General features: G+C 37.4%; 1 protein-coding gene across 1 annotated transcript in view; it reads left to right on the top strand.

The window, feature by feature from the left end:
- LOC136267653 (uncharacterized) overlaps positions 1-23,854 on the top strand; it is a 38,815-nt gene extending 14,961 nt beyond the window's left edge. The window contains exons 9-13 of the mRNA XM_066062803.1: positions 283-350; positions 19,088-19,190; positions 21,583-21,807; positions 23,614-23,739; positions 23,813-23,854. Coding sequence (XP_065918875.1) covers positions 283-350; positions 19,088-19,190; positions 21,583-21,807; positions 23,614-23,739; positions 23,813-23,854 — 564 coding nt within the window. The remainder of the gene's footprint in view (positions 1-282; positions 351-19,087; positions 19,191-21,582; positions 21,808-23,613; positions 23,740-23,812) is intronic.
- Positions 23,855-26,680: the final 2,826 nt, after the last annotated feature.

The raw sequence follows: 26,680 nt of genomic DNA, 5'->3' as shown, positions 1-26,680 counted from the left end.
TGGAGTTCCACCAGCTTTTATTAGTAAAACACCCATCCGATAATTGAAACATGTGTTTCTGGTAATTGAGTCAATCCGATAAATGATTGCTTACACTATGTCGTAAACTTCTATGCTACTAAATCTACCTATTATGCTCTTCGGTATTATTTGTCTGCAATTATGACCTGTATTACTCAGTAGGACAAAATATGTAACCTCTGACCATAATCATGCCAAACTGGGTATTCCCCAAAGTCAGTGACTAGTTGCACTTGTATATGCAATCATGTCCCCATGCAGTTCCTTATTGAATTGGTGAGATCTTATGGTTGCTGTTTTAATGAGGGAGCAAGAATCTATTTTACAGCGTAAGTTGATAACATTTAACACAAACCAAAACACAAGACTTGTTTGACTCCAACTTCTTGCATAATTTTATTATATATATATGTACCACTTTCACACCTCAGATCAAAGGAAAGCCAGTGCATATATATCACGTATCGCACTGACTCAAAAATGTTAATGAGATATACGCACTGCTACCAGTGGGTATATCTCATTAAGGCAGTGCGTATATCTCATTACACACTGCCTTAACGAGATATACGCACTGCCACCAGTACGTATCAAGACACACGGTAGTGTGTCGTGCGGCCCAAGAAGCCGGCGTGCCACCCGTGAGTATATTAACAGGAAGAAAGAAAATGCAATTTTCACACTTATGTAGCTCTGTGATCTCTTATCCGATTGGAACCAAATTTGCTAGAGAGGTGCCGGCTAGCAAGGGGAGTCTACACACCAAATTTGAAGAAAATCGCTCCAGCCATTTCCGAGATACGAGCGAACAAAATTTCGTTTTAATTTCTTCGTTTTTTTCTTCTTCTACTTCTTCATTTCGCACACTTCGCAAAATCCGCCATAAAACACGAATGCGTGCTCGGATTGGGGTGAAATTTGGCACACTTAAAGGGCTCATTAAGGCGGATCTTTGTACCAACTTTGGTAGGAATCCGATGAACATTCACGGAGTTATGACCGATTATTTGCGTAAAATAAGGTCGAAGGTCTGTCACGCCTACAGGGTAAACTACTTTGAGGAATCAGTTGAAAATTGCTATGTAGTACAGTGGATTTGTGACAATTTTTGCATGAATTGTGCCTTTTGTGATAAAAACATGAAATTTGGCACAGTGTTAGGACATGTCCTTAGAAAGATTTTTAGCTATAGGGGCATCCAAGATTTGTCCTATTGTGGGTGTGGCACTTGCTTTAAAATGGCTACTTTTTGTGCTATCTGGATTTTTAATCGGACATAGCAGCCTAAACTTCAGTATATTCAGTGGCTAATTTTAGTGGAATATGTGTGTTCTTAGCTTTAATGGAGATAGGTGAACACCACAGGGGACAAAAGGGGTTTTCCCTTTTTTTGGTACAGAAATTTTGTGGATATGAAAAGTTTTAATCATTAATATCAATACAAAAAATTTATAAACACTAATAATATATTATTGTTGCATAATAATAAGCAGCTGCTTCCTTGTATTACAAGCAGCTGTTTACCATGTGCTTAGTAATCAATTTTAATTGCCATTGGGATATTTGAAAAATGTAATATTTCCTTTACTCATTAAGGTGAGTGCATCATACAACAGCATATACTGTATCTAATAATACATAATTAGCAGAATGTGGACTTTTATGAAGATATCTATCTGTATTTCTTGATCCATCACTGTCAAACAAAAGTGCATTAACTATAATTAACATGTAGTGAATTTTTGTATTTTTAATGTTGCAGTTACAATAAAATGGCTAAAATTTATAAGATTGTGGATCCTCGACAACCTAGCATATCATCAGATTCTAATCAAACAGATTGGAGCCTATGCATATGGTGTCAGGAAAATACATCTGAAGTGCTCCATTGTCCAGTTGAGTCTAAGTGCATTTCTGATGGGACAGGTTACAAAACTTACCACCCCACAGAAGGATCAATTAGAAACAAATTACCTTTTAGAATGATCAGATAGAACCAAGTCACCCTGTAGAAAATTCAGCTAGAAACATGTCACCCTGTAGAGGGTTTACCTGAAAGAAAATTATCTTAAGCTTTTAAGATTCTTGGTGATCTGTTGGAATGCAGTGAATGGACAGAGGCACTTGTTCAGGCTGGAGTTTCCACATCTGGGACAGCGGATCATTTCTGCGGGTTTCCCATCTCACATGCACCACATGAGCACATCAAGCGACTGCTAGCAGTCTATACCTTCTTCTGGAGGATTCATTCAGTGATTATTGCAAGGGAATTTGAGAGGACAGTGACATAGTGTCATCACTGGAGAAATGGTGCATAGGTAGAGCTGGTATGTGTCCACACTTTCAATTCTGGCACATTGTATTACAATTGGAATTGTTTGTACTTATATAAGTAAGAGCAATACGAGAAGGAGATTTCCAGCTATACATTGAAGCCTTGACCAAAATTGTTCCTTTGGTTTTTCGCTTTAGACCATGCCAGATGGATACCAATTCATTTACGTGATTTAGTTTCACTATTAGAGCACCATCCAGATGTCTATGCAGGGTTTGTGAAAGGCAATTTCGCTGTGAGGAAATCCAGGAGGGTATTCTCAGCTATCACTATTGATCAGGTTCATGAGAAAAAAATAATGCATCAGTAAAAGGTGATAGCGGTGCAGTGGGCTTAACAGAGAATCCAGCTGCTTTACATCAATGGATGGTATCTGGTTCAGAATGGCTCATTTAATTGACGAATTTGAATGTTCTATTCAAAAGTCGCAGAGTTCAGATTTTTGTCACCATGAACAGAAGAAACATCTGCAGGTAGTTGCACAAGATGTGAAATCATTGAAGAAGATAATTGTTGTTACCTTTAATAGGATCTGTTATTGGTACATTTTGATTAACTAACCTTTCAGTTATGTACAATTCATATTAGTCACCTCCCATTGTCTCAATACAGCACACTATGTCTGCCACTGCATAGTCTACAGTGTTTTGTACAGCAAATGGGGAATCCTTTCGCTGAATGTAGTGATGATCTTCTTGTTTTGGATAGCAGAAACATTGTAGACTCTGCAATGGCAGACAGCGCGCTGTATTGAGATACCGGGACATGACTAGTATGAATTGTACGTCACTGAAAGGTTAGTTAAGTACTAATAGTGGATCCTATTAAAGGTACAACCTCTGACTCTTCAGCCAACTTCCAGTCAAAGGGAAATCACAGCTGCAACTAAAGTCTCTTAGAATTGATTGTTCTCTTTTTTCTAGACTGTATGTAGCCTCTCAAACATGCAACGGTGATTTGGATGAATTTTTAAAGCATGAAAATCAGTCTTATATACCACCACTATCACAAATGGGTAAATTGAGAACTGGAAAGAAGTCAGATTTATTGCACTGTTTAGAAGAAGCCATTTCTGTAAATAATTGTTTTTTATCACCCACAGTACAAGTGAGCATTCTTGATGGTGTAGCTATAGTTACCATGCTGCAACCTGGTACCGCAAGGACATTTGATGATTTTACCAAATGTGTTCTTATACCCTAAGTCACAACGCAACTTCAGAATTTGCTCAGATTGGACATCATCTGGGATGTTTACCAGCCAGACAGCTTGAAAACAGATGCTTGAAACAGGAGAGGGAAAGGTATAAGGAGGCGTGTTGAGCATTCTAGCACAATCCCAGGTAATTGGCAGGAATTTCTTCGAATCAATGACAACAAAAAATTAAGTATTTTTATTTCTTGCCATGTTAAGTGTAGCTTGCATTAAAACCAACAAAGAATTATCACAACTCAAGATTCTGAAGTGCTGTGCATAAATCATCCAGATGTTTCAGATTTAGCTCCATGCACACATGAAGAGGCCGATACTAGAATCATTCTTCATCTAGAGGATGCAGCAAGAAAAGAATACAAAACAGTATTGATACGTACAGTTGACACTGATGTTGTAGTTCTAGCTATTGCAGCAGTTGATCATCTAGACATTTCAGAATTGTGGATTGCATTTGATACTGGTAAGAATTTCCAGTATTGTGCAATTCATGAGTTGGCTAAGGTACTTGGACCACAACATTGTCTTGTTTTACCAATGTTCCATGTCTTTACTGGTTGTGACACAGTGTTAAGCTTTGGAGGAAGAGGAAAGAAGACTGCATGGAAAACCTGGAAAGCATATGAAGACGTCACTCCAGTATTTAGCACTTTAACTGCCTGCCCAAGTGTAAAAACTATAGAAAATTGGTTGCATTTATTAGTATGAGTTGTTGTGTTGTTGTATGACCACACTAGTGGTAAGGAGTATGTCATTGAAGCCAGAATGGAGCTCTTCACTTGCAAAAGGTAGAGCAATAGATGCCCTTTCCTCCAACACAAGCTACCCTCATACAGCACATCAAAGAGAGCTGTATCACCCAGTAGAGAGATCAGCTGCAAATTATCCTGTGGAGATTAATTGACATGTAATAAATATATGCTCTCTTTTTATATTATGAACTCTTGATATATGTATTATATATATAATTTGTACATTTACTGATAAAATCAGAATGAGTTAAAGTGTTTATTAAATCTGCTTCATCTTTTTCTTTTTCTTGTGGTAAAGAAAAATATATAGGTTAAAAAGCCCCAAAGCTGGCCATAGGCTGGCTTTGGGGTATACAAATACAAAAAGAAGTGAAATCTAATCAAAAACAGCCAAGCTGTAAAAAAAGGAGTGCGGCCCTTGAAAAGGCTATGGTGAAAAAAGATGTGAAATCCAAGGTGGCGGCCAAGAAATGGCTGTGATGGTAGGTTAATGGTAAAAATTTTAATAATGACAATTCAGGTGAATTTTGTGCCAATTGACCAAGCGGCACCAAATTCACCTGAATTGTCGTTATTAAAATTTTTACCATTAACCTACCATCACAGCCATTTCTTGGCCGCCACCTTGGATTTCACATCTTTTTTCACCATAGCCTTTTCAAGGGCCGCACTCCTTTTTTTACAGCTTGGCTGTTTTTGATTAGATATCTTGTTAACTTGAGACATTGTACACCTAATAGGAGTGCACACTATATCCAGAAATCAGATTTCTTTGATGTTATACTGTTGTCCTCTTCTCTTATATAGGAAATCAAGCAAGCTGTGATTGTGGGATTGAATTCTGCCAAACAACATGTGATTGTGGGATTCAATTTTAATACATCAACAGTAGTTTATTTTTTACTTTTGTAAATGTAGCAATTAAAGTAACATAATTAACACTAGTCTCTTAAAATTAGCAAAAATAAAATCAAACTACTGTTTGATGTATTAAGATTGAATCCCACAATCACAGTTTGTTTGACAAAATTCAATCCCACAATCACAGCTTACTTGGTTCCCTATATAAGAGAAGGGCATAGCAATTAAAGATTTTGCCAATTAGGTGGGTCTACTGTGGCTCGAGTGCAAGTGTGTATATATCAGGCAAAGCACGAGTGCCCGTGGTATAACTATTACATATATATCAAGCCCCAAGAAGTCGGCGCGCCACACCGTGAGTATATTAACAGGAAGAAAGAAAAAGCAATTTTCACACCTATGTAGCTCTGTGATCCCTTATGCGATTGGAACCAAAATTGCTAGAGACGTGCCGCCCAGTTAGGGGAGTCTACATACCAAATTTGAAGAAAATCGCTCCAGCCATTTCCGAGATACGAGCGAACCAAATTTCGTTTTAATTTCTTCGTTTTTTTCTTCTTCATCTTCATTTCGCACACTTCGCAAAATTCGCCATAAAACACGGATGCGACCTCGGATTGGGCTGACATTTGGCACGCTTAAAGGGCTCATTAAGGCGGATTTCCGTACCAACTTTGGTAGGAATCCGATGAACATTCACGGAGTTATGACCGATTATTTGTGTAAAATAAGGTCGAAGGTCTGTCATGCCTACAGGATAAACCCCTTGGAGGAATCAGTTGACAATTGATATGTAGATGGAGCAACCATCGTAGGAGTGCCTTTTTGTGGTTTGAAAGGAATCGGGATAAAGACCATGGAGATATGACACAAAACCCAACCTGTGTCAAAATTACGCGATCGATTTTTATGAATAAAAAGAACTATTAGTTTTCGTGTCTACCAGGTAAACCGCTTAGAGCAACGAGCTGAAAATCAGTATGTAGCTGGAACAATCATCATAGAAAGTCCTTGCAGTAGTATACAGAAGAATCGGATTACAACTCACTGAGTTATGATTCGAAAGGCAACTACGTGCAGCAAATGCGAGATCGAGATACTCTCAGAACAGTCACCCTAATAAAGCATTCAGCTGCATTTATAATTTACTCAGTTATATTACATTGCAAGTTATTCTGTAGGGAATTCAGGTACAACAAGTCACCCTGTAGTCAGATCAGCTAGAAGAAGGTACCTAATAGAGAGTTCAGTTACAAAGAAGCCATCATGTAGAGAGTTCAGCTCAAATAAATCACCCTGTAGAGAATTCAGCTACAAACAAATTGCCCTGTAGATAGATCAGCTGGAAGAAGTTACCTTGTAGAGAGTTCAGTTACAAAGAAACAATCATGCAAAGAGTTTAGCTGCAAACAAATCACCCAGTAGAAAGTTCCGCTATGAACAGATCACACTGTAGAGAGTTCAGTTAGAAACAAGTTATCCTGTAGAGAGATCAGCTAGAAGAAGTCACCTTGTAGAGAGTTCAGTTACAAAGAAACAATCATGCAAAGAGTTTAGCTGCAAACAAATCACCCAGTAGAAAGTTCCGCTATGAACAGATCACACTGTAGAGAGTTCAGTTAGAAACAAGTCATCCTGTAGATAGATCAGCTAGAAGAAGTTACTTTGTAGAGAGTTCAGCTACAAAGAAACCACCATGTAAGAGAGTTCAGCTGCGAACAAATCACCTGTAGAGAGTTCAGCCAGGAACAATTCACCCTGTACAGAGATCAGCTAGAAACAAGTCATCCTGTAGAGAGTTCAGATAGAAGAAGTTACATTATAGAGAGTTCAGCTACAAAGAAACTACCATGTAGAGAGTTCAGCTGCAAACAAATCACCCTGTAGAGAACTCAACTACAAGCAAATTACCCTGTAGAAAAATCAGCTAGAAGAAGTTACCTTGTAGAGAGTTCAGCTACAAACAAATCACCCTGTAGAGAGTTCAGCTACAAACAAATCACCCTGTAGAGAGTTCAGCTAGAAGAAGTTACATTGTAGAGAGTTCAGCTACAAAGAAACTACCATGTAGAGAGTTCAGCTGCAAACAAATTGCCCTGTAGAGAATCACCCTGTAGAAAGATCAGCTACTATAGAAAAAGTTACCTTGTAGAGAGTTCAGCTACAAACAAATCACCCTGTAGAGAGTTCAGCTAGAAACAAGTTACCCTGTAGAGAGATCAGCTAGAAACAAGCCACCCGTAGAGAGTTCAGCTAGAAGAAGTTACATTGTAGAGAGTTCAGCAGATTAGCTGCAAACAAATCGCCCTGTAGAGAATTCAGCTACAAACAAATCACCCTGTACAAAGATCAGCTAGAAGAAGTTACCTTGTAGAGAGTTCAGCTACAAACAAATCACCCTGTAGAGAGTTCAGCTACAACCAAGTCATCCGGTAGAGAGATCAGCTAGAAGAGTCACCTTGCATAGAGGTCGGCTACAAAGAAATCACCCTGCTTCATCTTTTCTTCTTCCTGTAGTAAAGAAACAAAATGATAGGTTAAAAAGCCCTAAAGCCAGCCATAGGTCAGCTTTGGGGTATACAAATACAAAAAGAAGTGAAATCTAATCCAAAACAGCCAAGCTGTAAAAAAAGAGTGCGGCCCTAAGAAAGGCTATGGTGAAAAAAGATGTGAAATCCAAGGTGGCGGCCAAGAAATGGCTGTGATGGTAGGTTAATGGTAAAAATTTTAATAACGACAATTCAGGTGAATCTTATGCCAAGACCAAGTGGCACCAAATTTACCTGAATTTTTGTTATTAAAATTTTTACCATTAACCTACCATCACAGCCATTTCTTGGCCGCCACCTTGGATTTCGCATCTTTTTTCACCATAGCCTTTCTCAGGGCCGCACTCTTTTTTTTACAGCTTGGCTGTTTTGGATTAGATATATGTATATATATGTGTTACGATGTACATGACATTAGGAGTAAAATGTGTAATGTAAAGCTTAAGGCCAACATTTACAGATTCCTTGTTTCCTGTGTAATTACCCTGCATTACCTAACTACATCAGTAATTATTAAGATTTATAATTACCTAAAAATATCTCCATTTCTTTTTGGTGACTTAAAATCAAGTTGCAACAGTATACTCAGTTTTTACAAACAATAGCTTTGATTATATGCTGTAATTCAATTTTCATATGCTAAACATTCAAAAAACTTACACACAAAAAATTTTTTTGTATCAGCAACTAGCTATAGAAAGTTTCTGAGCGTTAATTGTGTGACTTAATGCCTTTAGAACAGTGGGTATGGGGGGCTGGCCCCCAAGAAGCTGTAGCTATTATAGTTTTCACAATGTCACAAAGTTCACCAAAATTGATTTATAGCAATTTTATAAGTACAATTTGAAGCGTTTTAACTAAAACACCAACTTTTAGTCAAAAGTATTTTAAACAGGCTATCTGAAGTTAATAAAAACTTCTTTGGGAAAAGTTTTTGTTGACTACAGAGTTAATCAGGAACATAATAATAGGATTTATAAGTAGTACAAAACAGTCTTAGTCACCCGGAAACATTGGTACAGTGGTAAGCCAACAACTGTCAAAGTAAGAGGTATCTGGTTTGAGTTCCACTACAGGCGACGCTTTCTTTTCTTTTTTTACCACTTTTAGGATCACATTTTTATGAAAGTCTTGACTGCTCTATTAGGGTATTTGAGCATTCTATTAGAGTATATCGATCTTTATCAAGGTTTTCAGCCCCATCCCAAGAAGGATAATTTCAGTATGATACCTCAGCAGACCGAGGGGGGCTTCAGCCCCCTAGCCCCCCTCTTTCTGCCATCTATGGCTACCAGTGATGCAAAAGATCAAGGTACTCTAATAGAACAGTCACGTATAACAATATCTGTGTAGCTAAATCATACAATCATAATTTACACAAAAATTTATCATGATATTTTTGCACAAAAATAAAACGAATTATAGTTGTGAAATTGTTTGTATTAGTGTTCAATTTGGGTGATTGACCGCAAACTGATCAGAGTGTCTCTATCTGACTTAAAATATTGTTTATTGTCCTGTTACACTTGTGAAAAGTGTGAAATATGCATTGTTGTAGCTGTTTTGAAATAACTGGCTAGTGTACCTTGCACAGGCTCAGTCAAGGTGGTGAGATTTTATTTACTATAGTGATGGCATTGTTGACGGTGGGTCATCAGTTATCAGGAGCAAGTACTTATATATTCCCTTATCACAACGGTGCACAGGTTTCCAATTTCGACCATTCAATAGAGCAGCCTTCATTCTCCTTGGGCACTAAGTTGTATGTAAATCACACCAGTATACTGTGAGTTTTAATCAAAACTGCTGAACCTATGGTTTGTTACTTATTGAACACTTTGTCCAACAGCAGTACTTCACTCAATGACCCAGTATCAACACTTTGCACATTGTAACGAACTGTTTACTTGGGAATCTGCCCATCACTTTGAGGGATATCAAAATACCAAATAACAACCTGTTGCAAATAGTTACAGAGGGTGATTACACCTTTTACCAGATTTTCAGGTTAGAATAAAACCATCATTGTTGTAGGCATGACAGTTTCCTCGTACCTAAATACGAATGAATACAACTTAGTAACCAAAGACTATTCTATTGAATGGTTCAAACCAGAAGTACACTCCATTACCCAAACTCTTTGGGCCCTGGGTGACTTCAGATAATCAAATAATAGACGTCTATTCATTTATATACAGAACTCCATTCAAATACTCTAATAGAATGTACACCTTCATCTAAATACTCTAATAAAACAGTCATTTCCACAGTTCAGATAACAGAATGTTTGGATAATCAAATGGCCAGATAATACATGCATTATTAAGGTGATGAATCATTAAGTATTTGTTGAAATAATAATTTTGTTTAATTCATGCCATTACATATCCATTTGGAATGCTTTATCACTGAAAACTGCTGAAGGAAATTTGCTATAAAGACACGTTCTTGATTATTACAATTCAATTGAATAAATTGTACACAGTACACTTGTAACTACTGTCCTCACTATTTCTGTAGATGAGTAGAAATTTGGGTATAAGCAAACTCTAAAGCTGGCCTATGAATGGCTTTGAGGCCTCTTGCCAGTACTGGATGTGCGAACACCACTTGAAACATCGCTCAAAATGTTGGTGGCCGTTTTAAATTAATAACAACCCAGCACTTTACGTAACCACACGAGTGTACATTAATAATGGTTCATATAATGCATTAACTTCCGGTTATTTATTGTTCGGCTATTGGGCCGGTTGGTACTAGTAATAGCATGGGTAGCAGTGAAATTTGGGATAAATATCACGAGTGTTGTATTGGAAATGGGGATAAATTTCACGAGGCGAAGCCGAGTGAAATTTACCATTGCCAATACAACAAGAGTGGTATTTATCCCAAATTTCACTGCTACCCATGCTATTCCCAGTTAATACCATACTCGCTGCATATGCGCATGCTGTGCATTAGCGTTGCCATGTACGCAATTTGTCACTATGTATTAAGCACGCGTCGACACTAATTGGCGCTACATTGTTAACATAAATTCTAGCCAATGAAATTGCAATTACAACTTTTTCACTGCTGTCAGTGAAATACGGGATAAATTTCACTGCTACTATTGAGACTTTTGTATGGGCAGTGAAACAGGTATGGTATTATGGATAAAATGGATGGCCAACCTAGCGAAATGGCCGGATTTTGGCCGATGGCTAACTGCTATTTTCATCCCTGTGAATAGGTGTACTACCCCACCAATCTGTACCAAAATAGTTTATAACATCGGCTTTGATTTGATGGAATACTGTTTATTTATTTATTTATTTATTATCAAACTGGGTAGACAGCTCTGCTGAGAAAAAAAAGATCATTAAAATTTACAGTTAATTAAATACTAGAGAAGTTGTAATAGTATTGTATATATTACAGAGTTTATTTGATTACTTTTGTATGCTCTAATAAAGCACACATTTTTTTCCGATTTCAAATAGAACGCACATAGAATGTTCTAGAACAATCTAGATTTTCCATTGGTAGATCTATGAAATTATGAACTTTTAAATTGAGTAGATTTTAGTTAGAATTTTCATTTATAAAGTAGAAATTAAGTGAGGTGATCAGCTGTGATAGCAGGGTTAGACCAGGCAAACTTGATTAATTGTTTCTCATCCCTGCCCACATCCTTTTTTACCAAAGAACAGCTATAAGCTGTAAAAAAAGCGATGCAGTCTTCAAAAGCCTGGGTGAAAAACATTAAAGTTACAGCCACAAATGGCTGCAATGATGTTAATGCTAATAAATTTTTTATAAGGAAAAATTAAGAATTTTAAGTTCAATTAGGGACCATAGAAATAAAAATTAGTGAAACAATGGAGGTCGCCTACACTTGAAGATATACTAGTGAACATTAAATCCCTACTTTAGTCTCTACCTACAATTGAACTAGGATTAAATGTCCACTAGTAGCTATTCTTCAGGTGTAGGTGACCTCCCTTGTTTCACTACTTATTATTCTAATCGAACTTAAGATTCTTAATTTTTCCTTATACTTGTTTGTTTACTGTTTTGTAACATATAATTATGACTGGTGAACTCACACATACCACATTAGAATGGAAAGAATGGCACCAGGCTTATCATTTTCGCCTGAATGCACACCCCAAATATCAATTACTGAAATAGTAAAGTAGCCATTATGCTTCGTTTTCAGCTATGTTCAGCCCATTACGCAACATTACAAATGAAGAAACACTAGGGAAAGGACATCTGCAATCAATCAGTCACAATGGAAAATTCAAACTATTCCCACCTAACGTAGGAAAGCCATCACATGAACACTACTGTGAATCAACACCTTTCGCTGTCAGCAAAGAAAAATGGGACACAAAGGAGGACACAGGTAAGTCCATGAAACATGCATTATACGCACTGCAGTATGACTGATCCTGTTGAAGCAATGTTGAACAGTGAAAAAATCAAGCCTGTAGCCTTATCCATTATTAAGTTAAGTTACAGTATGAAACAGCAGAAAATTTCAGTAATTAAAAGTATTAAAAATTTCCGTAGCAACTTTTGGAATTATTTCAGATCATGCTGAAGGCACTTTTGGGCTTGACTATACCTAACCAATACTGCCAAGATGCCATGAGGGTATTGTGAGGCTGGTTTTAGGTGATATTTTGGCCAGAAAAGCCCAAACCTTCATCATCCCTAATACTAGGGGGGTAAAAAATTGTAAATATAAACAAGTAGAATAGGGATTGAAGTTGTGATTCAGAAAAACTGTGTAAACAAGAAGTAATAGAGCTGGTGATTCACAATACTGCTTAATACATCAATACAAGCCAAGCAGCTTGATTTGTGTACATTGAATTTAAGATTCCTATTTCAACTGTTCAAATAAAAAGCCAAAATAGGAATCTTAAATTCAATGTACACAAATCAAGCTGCTTGGCTTGTATTGATGTATTAAGCAGTATTGTGGCAAAACAATTGTAAATTTAAACAAGTAGAATAGGGATCGAAGTTGTGATTCTGAAAAAAAAACTGAGTAAACAAGAAGTAATAGGGATAGTGATTCACCCCCCTAGTTTCTGAAATTTTTTCATGTCCATACACATGGACAACACAATTTTATGGCTGGTGTGTGCACCAGTGGCGTAGCTACCATTGAGGCAACCAAGGCAGCTGCCTCGGTAAAAAATGCTCAACTCAGTGAACAGGCTGAGCAGTCCTGGAGTTTTGGTACTACTCAAACGTTACTAGACAGCATTACTGTACCACACACAATAGTATCTATAACTGTAGTGCTAAGCAGAGCCAGAACCCATGGTGACACAGTCTGGCATTCACTTTTCAGTTACTTAAATTTGTAAAAAGATCGAAATACTCTAATAGAGCAGTCATCGTAAATATACTCTAATTCAGCATTCAGTACAGATTGTAGCCACTGTTCTCATTACACTGAATCATTTACATTTATGTTAATCAATTAATCATGCATATCATGCATTAGCAGTTACAATAAAAATAGCCTCCACATGCCATTTCAAAGCATCTATTTTCAAAATTTTCCTTAAGGGAGCATCTCTAGCTTGACATGATGCAGTTGAGCATCACATTAAAGAGATAATCTCTGAGTTAAACATTGCATCAGATCACTACTGAAAAAAGTAGTGTGCATGACTATGACTTACAGTCCATGATGGCTTGATCACTCAAATATCTCTGGAGTAATTCAGTTTTTGTGTTGAGTGCAATTACACTAGTCTACTAATTGAAGCATGGTATACTGTAAGCTGGAGCATTACTTATGACATGTAGAAAATGCTCAGAGTTTTCTGAAACAATTTCTTCCAACCAGCCAGAGAGTCAATCTGCAAATGCTGTACCACCCATGCTTGAAAGTGTGCATGAATCACTGAGTTGAGTCAGAAGCTGACCCTCTCAATTATTTCAATGTATAAACTTTGCCTCGGTAAAATTTTTTTTCCTGGCTACGCCACTGGTGCACTGCATGTAGTAATATAGTACTGAAGTAACATATAGTACTGCAGTAATATAGTATGCGAAGGCTTGCTTCATGATACTCAAGGATCTGTCTACTAGCTACAACTAGAGTGCGTACTCATGAACAGTCTTATGGAATAGCTATAGCTAGACTCTGAAAAGGCATGATCATGCACAGGCTGCATTCACCCAACGTGTTAGATGCTTTGATCCACAACAACAAAGGCATTGAAATTGTATAGCTGGAAAATCCTACTAATCTGTAAAAAGTAGCTATCTGTAGCTATTATTTAGTCTTTTCTCGTGCAGATCCTTAAGGCAACTGTTCTCAATCTTTCGATCATGTACGAAGGAGACACGCCCTCTTTTTAAAGATGGAAAGGTCTTCACACTCAAACAGTGGGTAGAGAGGCAAACTCTGCCCAATCCTGTGATGATGGAATTGATGCCATTACAGAAGCAGCATTGCCACGTTGAACATCAATATCAACCTTCTGAGTTAAATTTCCGTTAGCTTATAAGGCCTGATAGTGGTACATATACTGGAAGGCTATACTATTTTCTTTCGCAAATTCTTTCCCCCAAAGCTTCGGAGCTGTCCTTAATTTTCGATCACGTACAAAGGGGACACACACCCTTTTCGATTTGAAGGGTTACGCTATTTCTGATAGCTTACGAGGCTTGTTACGTCGATTCTTTACTGACAATGGCTGTAGCAGCCCTTAGGAAAGTGCCCAGAATGCGGTTTCAGTGACGGGCTATGGGCCACACCCCCTTCACTGACGCGAGTTGAGGAACTCTAAAACGTTCAGAAACAAATTTCAGTGAGTAGCGTTTATGTTTAATGTTTAGTTTAATACATCTTGATGAGTTTTAGTCCCGTGCGTTACTTCAAATGGCATATTTTAAAACTAGTACTGCTGTACTTTTGCTTGTATGGCTTCACGGATGAATGGCGTCTCAAAGCCATGACTCTTCCTCTATATCTCGCAATCGCCTTAGAAAGCAAAGATTTTAATACCACACAGACCTGGGTAGGAATGATTTTAAATATGCCATATGTTTTTAGTGCTGATATCTACTTCCTGTGGGTTGTAGACGCGCGAAATATGAAGAAGATGGAAAATTGGGGTGATTTTGGAAATTTTTAAAAACTCCTAAAACCACTTCCCTTGTGTTTTATGCTTCCAGATCAGTCATTACAACACCAGAGGAAGGTCTGGAAGGTTTCTGAAACACATCCAAAGCCCGGAAGTCTGCTTTTGGCGTGCGTTCTATTAGAGAGTTTTGAAAATTTTTGTCCCGATCCCTATTATGAACCACTATCGTGATTCATGATACAGTACTATCATGCTGTATGATAATGCGCACATCCATTAAAACTTACTAGCATTAATATCACTGGAGCCATTTCTTAGCTGCCACCTTTTATTTCACAACTTTTTAAACCCAGGCTTTAGAAGACTGCACTCTTTTATCACAACTTGGCTGATTTCATTTCTTTTTGTACTCTGTATATGTATGGCCCCAAAGGCTGGCTTTGGGTTTTAATTTCTTTATGACTGTTTTATTAGAGTATCTCGATTGAGCACATGTTTGGTTATTTCTATATCTCCTTAGCTAATACTATCAGTAATTTCAAATCACAAAAGGTTTGCACTACAATGGCTAGCCTATCAGCAGACCAATTTTACACTAAGTCTTAATTCTGTAAGTTGTTTGCCCTGCACACATGACAGAAAATCACACTTGTAATTGCTTGTAACTTTGCACTACTACCAAGAGTACATAATAATAGAAGAGGGAGGAGAGTGTCTAACTCTCAATATAGGCTGTACAAACACACAGCGCTCAAACCCTCCTACTTCAATCCATAGAACAGCTAGCCATATATCAATACCTTTTTGTGAACAGAAGACTGTTAATATCTGTTGATTGAAGCAGTATAATGCTGAAGCCTACTTCAGAGGGCAGCGCCTATAATCGAGATGGCAGCGCCGTTTGTCACCTTTGGTGGCTATAGATGATTGCGTAATGTCTGAGCGCTGTGCGTTTAGCGAATCTATAGCAGTTAGACACTCTCCTCCCTCTTCTATTATTATGTACTCTTGCTACTACTAATCTGTAATATTATTTTTTTAATTTAAAAAAAAAATTTATTTTATAAATTTAAATGTAGTGTATTATGCTCTTTATATCATCCAAATTGGGAGGTATGTTCAACAGCCAATTTTGGCAGGTTTTGATAAACCTGCTTTTTGCCAGTTTTGGCAACATTCAGTATCATACTTTTGCCAATTGTGGCAAAATTAGGTTTATCCCAGATGTTGGCAAATTCAGCATTGTCCATATTTTGCCAAATGTAGATCCAACATGTTGCCATTTTTGTCAATCTATTGGGTTCCATATTTTGCAGCTATTGGGTTATTGCCAAAGTTGGAACAGCCTTAAAAGCAAAGTCTGGCAATGTAAAGAATTTTATTTTGCCATTGTTGGCAATTTACGAAATGCAACTTCAAAGTAGTGACAACAACACAATTACAGGTTTTTGCGGCGACTTTGCGATTGAATTCGTCCCGTTTGCAATTGAGTTCGTCGCTTTTGCAATTTAATTCGTCCCGTTTGCAATTGAATTTGTCGGTTTTGCAATTGAATTCGTCCCATTTGCAATTGAGTTCGTCGCTTTGCAATTGAATTCGTCCTGTTTGCAATTGAATTCGTCGGTTTTGCAATTGAATTCGTCCCGTTTGCAATTGAGTTCGTCGCTTTGCAATTGAATTCGTCCTGTTTGCAATTGAATTCGTCGGTTTTGCAATTGAATTCGTCGCTTTTGCAGTTAAATTAATCCGTAACAAGAATGGCAGCTGGAGGAAACACGAAAACATGATGTAACAGCTGCTACAAGAACTTGTTCAAGTACAACAGTAGTAAACAACTCTTTATAAGGCAATAATTCTTCCTCTACAGCCTATCCAGCAACATTCCAAACTCTACTACGCCATTCTCGATGGGTGTGGTCACTAGCGAGCAAGTTAATTAACTTGTCAGACAGCTATCAACTTCGCGTACTACCAGCTCCAATTACTTTCTAGTGTCGCAAGTGTAACTCTCCAAGGCATAAATAGTTCATCTCTTAATGAACGGGTTGGTTTCTTGGAGCCGTTTTGTTTATGACTAATTGTAATGCAAACGCGACGAATTCTATTGCAAAACCGACTAATTCAACTGCAAAACCGACTAATTCAATTGCAATACCGACGAATTCAATTGCAAACGGGACGAATTCAATCGCAAAGGCGACGAATTCAATTGCAAAAACCTGTAATGTAAAAGTTACCGAGCTTCCAAAACTGGCTCTTTTAAGCCCAAATTTGGCAGGACATTTTTTTGTCAAATTTGGCAATAATTTGTGACCCCCATTATTGCCAACATTGGCATTATGTGGGATCTGAATTATTGCAAAACAAAGAGCAACGTATTTTCCTTGGCAAGCTAAGGAGAGTATACACCGCTTTGTCATGGAACCAGTAAGTGCTGCAATTTCTCTCACAAGCATCTTAACAGTTATTCCAAAATTGGAAGGTATCAGATTTTACTTATATAGTGCTGTGTGTAACCATTGATTGTGGGTTTGAGTTTCCATTTTTGGCAAGAATAAGATATTTTTTATTGCCAAGTTTGACATACCTACTTCATGCCAATAATGGAATCTTGGAAATTCTAACTTGCCAATTTTGGAAATTCAAACTTGCCAATTTTGGAAATTCAAACTTGCCAATTTTGGATATTCAAACTTGCCAATTTTGGAAATTCAAACTTGCCAATTTTGGAAATTAAAACTTGCAAATTTTGGAAATTCAAACTTGCCAATTTTGGAAGTTCAAACTTGCTAATTTTGGAAATTCAAACTTGCCAATTTTGGAAATTCAAACTTGCCAATTTTGGATATTCAAACTTGCCAATTTTGGAAATTCAAACTTGCCAATTTTGGAAATTAAAACTTGCAAATTTTGGAAATTCAAACTTGCCAATTTTGGAAGTTCAAACTTGCCAATTTTGGAAATTCAAACTTGCCAATTTTGGTAATTATAAACTTACTAACATTGGATATTATGAAACTTGCAAATTTTGGTAATTACAGAACTTGCCCATTTTGGATATTTTATAAACTTACATTTATAATCTTGCCAACTTTGGTAGCTATAAAAGCTTTCAGTTTTGAAACCCCAAACTGAAATTCAATCCCACAATTAAAAAATACCTTTGTAACTATAAAAGGACATGGAATTTATGCCACTTTTGGAAATATCATAGAGCTGCTAGTGATACATTTTTGAAGCAGCTCTAAAAGTTGCCAGTTTTGGCAGCTTATTAAGTTGCCAGTTTTGGCAGCTTATGAAGTTGCCAGTTTTGGCAGCTTCTGAAGTTGCCAGTTTTGGCAGCTTCTGAAGTTGCCAGTTTTGGCAGCTTCTGAAGTTGCCAGTTTTGGCAGCTTTGAAAGGTGCCAATTTTGGCAGCTTCTGAAGTTGCCAATTTTGGCAGCTTCTGAAGTTGCCAGTTTTGGCAGCTTTGAAAGGTGCCAATTTTGGCAGCTTCTGAAGTTGCTAATTTTGGCAGCTTCTGAAGTTGCCAATTTTGGCAGCTTCTGAAGTTGGCAATTTTGGCAGCTTCTGAAGTTGCCAAAAATGGCAAAAAGTAGGTTTATCAAAATCTGCCAACAATGGCTCAGGAACATACCTCAAATTGGAAGAAAATCCAATAAGGTTTGTGCGAAGGTGGTAATATAAGTCATACAATAATGCTTGAAAATATGGCTAGTGTAGCTAGTTATAAGTTACATGAAATCACTGATTATGAAGAGTATAATAATGGAGAAGGGTAAACTCTTGATAAATTATATAGTTAGGTCATCAAACTGACTGGTAAATGGGAAAATCCCTCAGTTCACGTTCACCTGAGCCCCCACCAAATATAGTAATATCAAAGAGGTGAACATGTTCACTCCCAATGGTTTCGTACTGGAACAAGTATGTTTTCTTGTCCTGCATTGCCTTTACTAAATTGTATGCGATTTTTTTTTAAAGCCTCATAATTCACTTGTTCTTGTTTGTATCAAAACGCTTTTTTGATAAACAGTTCTGGTGTTTAAAGGGCTTCACAGTACTACTAAATGTTTGGGAAGCTGGCCCATGTAGCAAGAATTATTCATGAAAAACAAGGGCTCAGGCAAACGCGAGCTGACTATAGTGTAGATATACTTGCATTTTAATATTGATGAATGGCAAAGTGTCTGATCCAGTTAAAATTACATTACTCCAGCACTAAGGTGGTAATAAAGCTTATTTCATGTTCTGCAGGGATTATCCAGGTGATGATGATGATCTCAGTGGAGTATTTGAAGCAATTACTGTAACATTGTATGCTCTATGTGGAGTCCAGTCACCAGGGTTTTGTACACAGGTTAGACTACTATATATAACATATTAGGAAAATTAGGAATTTTAAGTTCAATTAGAGTTCATAGAAAAAGTAGTTGGGAAACAAGGGAGGTCACCTACACCTGCAGATATACTAATAAACATTTAATCACTAATTCAGTCTATACCAAGACTGAGGTAGGGATTAAATGTTCACTAGTGTATCTGCAGGCAACCTTCCTTGTTTCCCTACTGTTTTTTCTATGATCCCTAATCAAACTTAAAATTCCAAATTTTTCTTATACTTGTTTGTTTACTTTTTTGTAACAATATTATGACTGGTGAGCCCACACATACCACATCAAAAGAAAAAAGTGGCACCAGAGTTAATGTTTTCATCTGAATGCACACACTAGCTATCAATTATTGACTCGAAAGTGCATTGGCCTTACACTTCGCTTTCAGCTATGTCAGCCCGTTACAGTGTGCTACAAACAAAGAACAGGGGAAGTGCCTCTGTAATCAATCAGGTAGCTACCACGAAAAATACAGACAATTGGTGTGCCCAACTATCAATAGTCCAGTTGCATGTAAGACCTTAGGAATGCAATCAGTGTTAATTGCCCATTGCACAATCGCTGGATGCCGTGGATGCCCATAAAAATGTATTGAATCCATTAGGAAAACCGATGATAACCTACAGTAAAACTTCCGTTACTTTCAAAGTATACGGTATGTTCCTATTTTTTGTATATGGGAATAATCTACATTGATTTCTCTGTCGTTTCACGGTTATCCGTTGTAAATAGGATGAAAAATGCCTGAGTTATAGGGCCATGAAGTTAGAAAAGTTACCAGACAAGGCTTTTTACAACTGCTATTCGTAAGTTCAGAGTTAGAAAATCGTTCAAGAATGGCAACAGATCTTAGCAATAAGCTTTGTAGTGAATCGCTTCGCAGGAAAGCGCTGAATCAACATAGCAGCCAACTAAGTTAATAGCCGGCGTGCTCAGCAGGCCAAGACACATCGTCCAGGTGATTGTAACACTTGTTCTTGTACTGTACCTGCATGTGGTAAACAACGAAAGCAAGCAGCTGCCTGTGTATTTTGTCTCTGAAAAACATTTTCATCACTAATTCTATGCTTTACTGGCTCATAACTCGCTATTGGCTTAGCATGTTTACAACAGACAAACATCACAGGGAGTAGAAATCAATGTAGTTTCCAGTGCTGGTTAAAAAACTCGGATACCTTCTTTAGATTTAAGGTGACAATAGATTTTGTTTTGTGTCCGTGGTCGTCCGTTTCCCAATGGTTTCTGTACATTTTTATGCCTAACCACAGCATCCAGTGGTTGCACAAGCGCAATTAAAAGCTCAATTAAAATACTTTCCCTTACATGCAACTGGACTATTACCAACTTGAAAGCGAAGTGGCAATTACATTATGCTTTCACCTATTTTCAGCCCATTTCACAGTCTTACAAACAAAGGTGCCTCTGCAATCAATCCAGTCACCATGGAAAATACAGACAATTCTCGTTTACAAATGAAAAGCCTGCCTGCCTGCCTGCCCGCCCATCCGCCCCCCACCCTCCCGCCCCCCACCCACCCGCCTGCCTGCCTGCCTGTTTGATGCCTTCAGTAAGCATAACTCAATAACAGCTAAGGCTATACGCTTGATTTTTTCACTGTTCGACATTACTTTGTCCCGAGATGTGCCTATGGCATACTACAATATGTACAATGCATTTGTCATGGACTTACCTTTGTCCTCCTTTGCGTTCCATTCTTTTTGCTGTCAGCCCAAGGTGTCGATTTGTGGTAGTGCAATGCATGGCTTTCCTGCATTTGTAAATGGGAATCTTCTGTATTTTTTGTGGTGACTGGATTGATTGCAGAGGTGATACTGTTCTTTGTTTGTAATGCTGTGTAATGGGCTGAACATAACAGAAAGCAAAGCATAATGGCCACTTCACATTTGAGTCAGTAATTGATAGCTGGGGTGCGTGTTCATACAAAAACATTAACTCTGGCACCATCCTTTCTTTTGATGCAGTATGCACGGTTCACTGGTCATAATGTTGTTACAAAAAAAAGTAAACAAACAAGTATAAGGAAAAACTAGGAGATTAGGAATTATAGAAAATAAAAGGGAAACAACTGCACCTGCAGATATACTAGTGAACATTTAATCTGTAGGAGACCTCCTTTGTTTCCCAACTTTTTTATGATCCCTAATCAAACTTAAAATTCCTAATTTTTCCTTATGCGTACTTGTAATATAAAAGATCGTCAACTTAGACAGTATATATATGTAAAGCATTACAGTGCAATAGTCAAATATGCTTGTCATATTACCATGCTAGAGTTGTGTCTTCTAGTTGAGTATTGTGGTACTCTTGAAGTGTTAAACAGATACTTCATTATTGTAGGGACCTACTGCTCCACCTCTCTCTCCTTGTGAATCTGCTAGTTTCTCACTGTTTAGTCAAGGGGATAGTTGTGGTACTGCTGTGCAGGCTATTTTTGAGCTTGAAGGTTTAGAAGAGGAAGGAGGGAATGTTTCATTCACTGAAGTTGACAAGATGTATGGTACACTTTGCTCAACCCCAGGATGTAGGCAACGTCTGATTAATTATTTCACAGCTTGTGCAAAGGTAAGTAATGCACCTCCCTACATATATAAAACGTGAAGGATTTTTGTATAATTATATCACAAGTAAGTCAAAAGTGACTTTGATATAGTGACGCATTTCCTTAGCAGTTCATTTCATTCTGTTGAACTAGTTAAAATATTCATCTGATACTACTTATGATATAGTAGTATCATATAGTACTGTACAGTGGTGTAGTCATGTGCTTTAGTGATGATTATCAGTGAAGCTCTAGATCATCTAGCCAACCGATCATTATAAGTGTAACTATGTCCTCCCTCTAACGGTAGCATATTAAAATGCTTCAACTGATTTTGTGGTATCTATGTATGTGCCTGCAAAGAAAGTGTTAAAACTAACACCTTGATATGGTTTCCTTGTAATTGCATAAGATGACAACTAGTGTAAATAGTGAAGGCAAAGCACGCAGGGGAGAACTGCGAAAGGCACCTGCTGCTTGTGAATTTGTTACTATGAGAACAGTAACATGGTGGTTGTATATACTCTAACTTTTGACTGTGGTCAGGCATGTAGAAAGCTAGGCAGATCAAAAATTGGGCTATGGCGATTTGTTTAAAAATCAATATTGATACTTATATACAAGGTTTCTTAGATTTAACCCTAGATTTGATATTAGATTTATCTAATATCATTGACACTGCACACTCTATGATAGACTGCATCTGCTGCATGAAGATCATGAACATGCAATATTGTTGCATGTACTGCATCTGCTGGCCCAATCATCTCCCTTCTTGTGACACACTGCTAGAGTTGTGTCTCTCATTTATAGAACAGTAACATGGTGGTTGTATATACTATGTGTCAATTAGCCTCTAACTTTTGACTGTGGTCAGGCATGCAGAAAGCTAGGCAGATCACAAATTGGGCTATGGTAATTTGTTTAAAAATCAATATTGATACTTATATACAAGGTTTCTTATATTTAACACTAGATTTGATATTAGACTTATCTGTAAGGGTGCTTTTTGTCATGTAACATATTTCTATGATGCTTTTTGGCAGCACATTTGGCGGTTGCCCTTTATTTCTGGAGAATCCTTACTCCTTAATGATCTAGCTGACTTATAACAATTATTGGTGTCACTGGTGAAGACATGGCACGATGATCATGCCCCTTACTGATTGATCATGTAATTTTACTACTCCCTAGAAGTTCAGTCAAGCCAGCAAAATACTCTAATAAAGCAGTCACCTTGGTACAACAGATATTTCTAATAGAACAGTCACACATGAATATCATAGCTAAACTATAACAAAAGAAACAAACTGTAATTATTTAAAAAAATAAAGTTGTGAAACAAAACCCTACTTTGGCATTGAACAAATTAAATCAACACGCCAAAGTAGGGATTTCCGACATAGCTATGTTGTATTACCACCATATTATCTTGTTTCACTACTTGGATATAGTCATATGCACATTTAGATTGTCCTATTTACTCTTTTCTCTACTTCTGAAATACAATGATGGAGTAATATGCTTACACATGCAGTCCTTAATAAAGAGAAAGAAACACATTTATCTGTATATGCATGCACTGGTTGAATGCTGTATCCCAGACTGTGCGGCTCCTCAGGCACTTGCCAAGACTGCAAGCTATCTGTGGATCAAGTCACAACCTAGTCTAAGTTTTTTGTCTGTGTAAGTTGCTGAGTCTGTCCTTCACAAGCTTGCAGGTCCCTAGTGGAATAGTAATTAACAAGTGCAGCCATTAAATTGTGTGATGTGTCAATTGTTAGACTGCATAGGAGCATTTTATTATGCTAGTAAATGATTTCTTACAGGATGATTATGATCCTCAGCAGGCTATAAGATACTACACAGATTTTGGTTGTCGCAGAAATGACATGGGAAGCTGTATTGCCTTGTTGACAACAAATACTCCCCTCAGAGCTCTCCAAGATGGTGACGTGAGTGGCTGAGTTGTGGTTGGATTTTGTTTACCCCAGTCACAACGGTATTTAAGTTTACATAATTATACAGGTTGCTTGGTCAGATGGATTGCTGTATGAGTTTTGGAGTTAAATTTTTGCTTTGTTGGTATAAAGTACCATCAGCAACAAAAGTTTGGCTGGGCTAAAGACTATTGAATTTGACAATTTGGATGAAATTTACCAAACGATTATCTTTTGTGAATATTGGATGCACGATAAATTTACCAAGCCTGTATCCACCAAATTGCTAGTTTGACAAACTTTAGCCTCTTTTGTCATGTTACTGGTGATGCAAGTTAGTTCTAGTTGTATCATCATTATGAGTAGCTATACAAGAATACTATTCATATGATAATATTGTGTAGTAACACTATAGTAGTAAGCACGATATAACTGGCTTGTACCACAATTCAAAAGACAGCAATACCCATGGGGTTGATTACCAGCCATTGCATAACAACCAACCTGTGGTGCATTATACCCTAATGATCTGATACTGCACTGTGCATAATGTCAGTGCCAGTAAGAGTTAATCATTTCACACAGCAGTTTGTGTATAGCTCAGAGTTTAGAAATTATTATTTCCATCCAGGCCTGTGAGTCTGTGGTAGATCCTGTTAACCCAAGTTGCAGCAGCACCTGCACACAGGTATGACATTAATGAGTATAATAAGTGTAACCATATTGATGTAGCTTTACTACTGGCCACATAGCTATTTGATTGAATGTTGTATATAGCTGATATAGAGTTTCTGATATCTGACCACTCTACTTTAGTTTTCTATAATGACAGTTTTTAAATATTTCTGATAATACCAAAGCAGTAGTGAAAAGCTGGGGCTCAGGGGGCTTGAACCCCCCAACTTTTGAAGTTCTAAACACAGCCTGGTATCATGTATTATATACAGTGTGGTAGTGTTGTATATTAGGGATAACGGAGTTTTGAACTTTCTTGTCCTACAATATCACCTCAAAAATAGAATCTCTTTCTCTTCAAAACAGCTTGGTGGTAATAACCAAACCCAAATATGTCTTCAGAATGACTCCAACAAGTTTGTGTGGAATTTAAAAAAATTCTTATTTAACAGAATTTTCTACTAACTGACAAGCTGATTCCTTCAGCCAAACATAATGCATAATGCTACGGGCTTGATTTTTTCACTCCATTGCTTCATCCCAAGACATAACTGCAGTACACATATGACACATGCACCATGGACTTACCTTTCAGGGGCGCGGATCCAGGGGGGGGGGGGCTTTGCGGGCTGAAGCCCCCCCCTTCATATTTAGGCTTTACTTGATCAATATGCTGAGTATTATAATGAAATATTGTCTTAGCATAATTATATAATCACTAACAATACAAATACTCATAAAACCACCTTATAAACATCTTTCCAAGGTATTATCAGTGGATTTATGCTAAAGTTTATACAACAAGGACCCGGATCAGCATTGGAGGTGTACAAGATCAAGATACTCTAATAGAGCAGTCAGCTAACTACTCTAATAGAACATTCAATGGAAACATGTAGTTGGTTCTGTTATGGAATTTTTCCACTGCACCTATAAATACAATGAAGTGCATTGGTCTGTTTAAAGGGCTTCATTCATGTACTTGTGTAGTTAATATGTATGGCAATACTTAATTCAGGTACACAATTTCCATTGAAAATACTCTCAGATTCAATCTTGCATTATTCAAATTTCAAAATTTTCCACTTTCAACATTATTATTCTAACATGCGCCTATTCAGTGTTGTGCAATTGTGAGAGGGGTGCAGCATGTACTTGGTTGTCTGTACCTACCCAAACGTTTCCATTAGCAAAATGCTTCAGAGAGCCATACCTATAACCTAAAGGTAGTATATAAAATATCTACAGGCAGAAAATATTATGAATTTTATGTGGAAATATCTCCAAATTACAGTATTTTAGCATCTATTTTTCAAATTTTTCCTGGGGGCATGCCCCCAGACCCCCTTAGTTCGCATGCTGGAAAGTGTGCTTTGCACACCTCTACCCAAGAGAATAGTACCTTGAGTTAACCCCCCCCTTTTACAAATCCTAGATCCGTCCCTGCTTTTGTCCTCCTTTGTGTCTCAGGTCTTTTTGCTGACAATGCAAGGTGTCAATTCGCGGTAGCATGACATGGCTTCCCTGTGGCTGCAGTGGTAGCATCACCCATATAATCCGTTGTGATTGCAGAGACACTTCTTGTACTGTATCACTGTGTAATGGGTGAACATAGCTGAAGACGAAACATAATCACCTCTGTACCTTTCAGTAATTGATTTTTGGGGCACGTATCCAGGTGCAAAATTAATTTATAGCATGCCTGGTGTTATTCTTTCTTTTGATGCAATGTGCATGGGTTCATTACTCATAACTATGTTATTAAACAGGTAAACAAATAGAAGGAAAAATTAGAAAGATTAGGGATCAAAGAATAAAAACAAGGGAGTAGCAAAAACGAGAGCAAAACAGTATGAAACAAAAGAGGTTGCCTATATCTGCAGTTATACTAATGGACATTTAATCCTATACTTCAGTCTATATTAGGGATTAATGTTCATTGTGAAAACAACCTCTCTTGTTTCACTACGTTTTTATTCTTTGATCCTGAATCCAACTGAAAATTTCAAATTTTCCTTGTACCCGTATAAGTTTTGATATTGCTTTGAAGTTGTATTGCATGCCCCCTAGCTATAGTTACTGATGCACTTTAACAACAAAAAAATTGTGCCTCTTCCCCAACTTATAGTGTTTCAATCAAGGAAAGTGTATGATAGTGTACGGAAATATTTATCGTAGCTGATAAATTATATTATCACTATATGTGACCGGATTTGCGAAAGGTACCTTTTCCACACATTTTACATACCAGCAAACAAAATGATATAACACTTCACTCCTT

The sequence above is a fragment of the Dysidea avara genome, chromosome 9 (assembly GCF_963678975.1).
Source record: "Dysidea avara chromosome 9, odDysAvar1.4, whole genome shotgun sequence".
Taxonomy (NCBI): Eukaryota; Metazoa; Porifera; class Demospongiae; order Dictyoceratida; family Dysideidae; genus Dysidea; species Dysidea avara.
Note: the sequence above shows the minus strand (reverse complement) of the source record. Positions and strands in the feature narration are given on the sequence as shown.